We start from the raw sequence: 3,545 nt of genomic DNA on the forward strand, positions 1-3,545 counted from the left end.
ATAACAATAATAACAATATTGATGGTGGTGGTAATAATAATAATAATAATAACAGTAATAACAATAATGATGGTGGTGGTAATAATAATAATAATAATAATAATAATAATAATAACACCAACAATAATAACAAAAATGATGGTGGTAATAATAATAATAATAATAATAATAATAATAATAATGATGATGATGATAATAATAATAATAATACTGATGATAATGATGATGATTATGATAATAATAATAATAATACTGATGATGATGATGATGATTATGATAATAATAATAATAATAATAATAATAATAATAATAATAATAATAATAATAATAACGCATTCCGGTGAATAATGCCCCAGAGGTTTATTCCACGCAGCAGAATCCTCTAAAGTCACATGAAGAGGTGAAAATAAAGCGCTCGCGGAAAAGGCCTGGGTTGGAAAACCAAATCTCAAATAAATGTTGTGCAATAAATCATGCGCGACTTTCTCACATTCACATGAAGAAAGAATAATAATAATAATAATAATAATAATAATAGTTCTAACATGATGCATGTATGCATATCCATCTGGGAAACAGGAGCTCGCGCACGTGATTTCAACCTGACAACTCTCACGCGAAGAATAAAACCGAGCGAGTTCAGCGCGTGCATTTCGTTACATCAGGGAGGAAATAATCTGTAAAACAATAACGGTGGAAATAATACCACGTGTCATGCGTGCATTAAATTCACTCCCTAGCAGAAGAAAATGGTGCACGCGGTCACAACAAGATTTATTATTATTATTATTATTATTATTATTATTATTAAGATACGCCTATATATAGCCTATATTTAAAATATAATCTCGATAACGGGGGTAAATATGTGAGCGTGATCTCGTCGAGCTCCGAGGACTTCCCAAAATACCCGAGGAGCGTCGGGAGCGCGAGAAGGAAATGTCACGTGACGCAACAATCGTCTTCTAAACGTATAAAACTTAACCCCGTTTCACAGCCTGCGGCCCACTGCGCGTCCATTTCAGGAAGCCGAACAGGCTCGCGCTAAAGTCCAATAACGAGATGACGGCGTGACGTAGCGTACATAAAAATGCAACAACAACAACAACAACAACAACTAAATCAAATCCGAATATAGAGATAAAGACTCATGCGAGGAACATCAGCACTGAGTAACGGTGTTAGAGCTGAGACTCTGAAAACAACATGGTTCCCGGAACTAATGTGAACATCAGTGGAGCTTAATTTAAGGCATTTAAATAAGAAAAGGTCCCTAGAGAGAACGCGCATTGGGGTGTGTGTGTGTGTGTGTGTGTGTGTGTGTGGTAGCCTGTAAATACGATTATAAATGCATTATGGCCTGTTTATACACACTACGCACGCGCACTTTGTATTCAGGAAGATCTCTTATATTAATAAATCTTATTATTATTTATTTATTTATTTATTTATTTATTTATTTATTCCGTTACAGTTTCACGTTAATTGTAAAGGTGGTTTCTGTAAAGTGCATGGCTTTTTTTTTTTTTTTTTTGCATGTTGCACATAAAACAAACAAACAAACAAACAAACACAATTTGATAATAAATATGCACTATATGAGGTCATGTTGTCATAATGATTTACACACACACAAAAAAAAACAACAATTAAGCTGTACAATCATGGCACGAGCGCATCTAGCCTATCACTTCCCAACACACACACACACACACACACACACACACGCACACACACACACACAAACGAGCTGTCGGTAAATTTAAAGAAAAGGAGAAGTAGATAAAAAAGAGCCCGCGTGCACGGTGAGAACCGGATGTAGATTGTGAAAGTGTTTACCATGTAGGAGGGGAAGCCGGTGGCCGGGTCGGTGTGGTAGCTCAGCGCGCTCGCGAAGCCGCCCGCGGCGGAGGCGGTGAAAGCGGCGGACGCGGGATACGGAGTGAACGCGGAACCCGTGGACGAGGAGGATGAGGAGGAGGAAGACGACGACGACGAGGAAGACGAGCAGCGCGCGGCCAGCTCGAGCTCTTCACTCCTGAGCGGGTAGAGAGCCAGAGAGCCCGGGCCGGGCTGGTACAGGTAACCCTGAGGATACGACATCGCGCCGGGAAACAAAAACAACTCCAAAATATGTAGATATTTAAAAAAAAAAAAAAAAAAAAAAAAAATCAAAATGAAAACATCACACCGCGCACGGCGCTAACGCATGAGTCTGAAGCGTCCAGAATACACACCGTGCTTAATGCACGTGTGGAGGGAGGAAAGAGGAAAAGATGAGTCGCGCGACTGTTTCTGGTGCCTTCTCCTAATGCATGAAGTCCGATGTGTATTTTCTTCTCAAAATAAAATGCACACACTAATCGTTTTTTTAAAAAAAATTCTGGTGATGCATCTGATGTGAGATCTTCCTTTTAAAAGAATTGATAAATAATAATAATAATAAAAAGAAGAAGTGCACAAGTGAAGTCGCGCGCCGCTTCTTCTGCGTTTTCTTCTTCTTCTTCTAATGCATTGAACAGATCCGGTGTGTTTTCTTCCCCCCAAAAAATGCACAAAAGTAAGGTATTAAAGACAGAAAAGACAAAGAGGACAAAATAATAATAATAATAACTAAATAAATAATTTAAAAAAAATTAAAAAAAAAACAGGAACGTGTTGTTTACAAATGCATCCAGTCTTTTTTTCCAAAAAAAAAAAAAAAAAAAAAGAGAGAGAAAAAAAGGAGCCCGAACCTGAAAACACAAACGAGTCGCGCGGTATCGCTTCTTCTTCTTCTTCTTCTTCGAAAATGATTTTCTTTCCCCCCAAAATAAAAGAAAAAAAAGAAAAGAAAAGAAGAAGTGCTGGGATAGAAATACCTGGCACGCGCCCCGCGAGTTCTTCCGCTAAGATAGAGACTAATTAAAGCTGATAAAATGTCGCATAAATAGAAATAAAACGCGAACACGCGCAGAAAGAGGGAGAGAGAGAGAGAGCTTCAGCGCCGCGTGCGTGCGCGAGAGCTGCATGGGTGTATGTGCGCGCGCGCGCGTGTGTACACGCGTGCGTGTGTGTGTGTGTGTGTGTGTGTGTGTGTGTGGAGGGCTGTGAGGAGTGCAGCACGAGCAGCAGCAGAGTTTCTCGGCGCATTTGGAGGCTGTCAGTCAGTGCGCGCGGATCTGAATATCCCATCTCCGCCCCTCGCGCTGGGAAACACACACACACACACACACACACACACGCACGCAGGATGACGCTCGCTCGCACACGGGTGTTTTTATGCAGAGGTACACGCGCGATAAATAAAAACCAGTATTTTAATAGAAATACCGCATTAATTAACTGCGATGGAATCGCGTCTCGTGCAGGGAAATTGTGTCCCACAATGCACCGCGACCCTGAACTCCGCAAGATGAATGAATGAGAAAAAAAGTCATAAGTGTTAAATCAACTCAAGGTGTGTGTGTAGTAAAGTGTGTGTGTGTGTGTGTGTGTGTGTGTGTGTGTGTGTGCTTTACCTCGGCATGTACTAACACACACACACACACACACACACACACACA

The 3,545-nt window shown here is 40.3% G+C and overlaps 1 protein-coding gene across 4 annotated transcripts in view; it reads right to left on the reverse strand.

Moving 5' to 3' along the window:
• The window catches only part of irx2a (iroquois homeobox 2a), a 9,506-nt gene extending 6,371 nt beyond the window's left edge, over positions 1-3,135 (reverse strand). For all 4 annotated transcript variants that reach the window (XM_017494154.3, XM_047158359.2, XM_017493977.3 and 1 more), the window contains exon 1: positions 1,840-3,135. In XM_017494154.3, the coding sequence (XP_017349643.1) occupies positions 1,840-2,103 (264 nt within the window). In that variant the 5' untranslated portion in view covers positions 2,104-3,135. The remainder of the gene's footprint in view (positions 1-1,839) is intronic.
• Between the last annotated feature and the right edge of the window lie 410 nt (positions 3,136-3,545).

This window comes from Ictalurus punctatus, chromosome 1 (genome assembly GCF_001660625.3).
Source record: "Ictalurus punctatus breed USDA103 chromosome 1, Coco_2.0, whole genome shotgun sequence".
In the NCBI taxonomy this organism is placed as follows: Eukaryota; Metazoa; Chordata; class Actinopteri; order Siluriformes; family Ictaluridae; genus Ictalurus; species Ictalurus punctatus.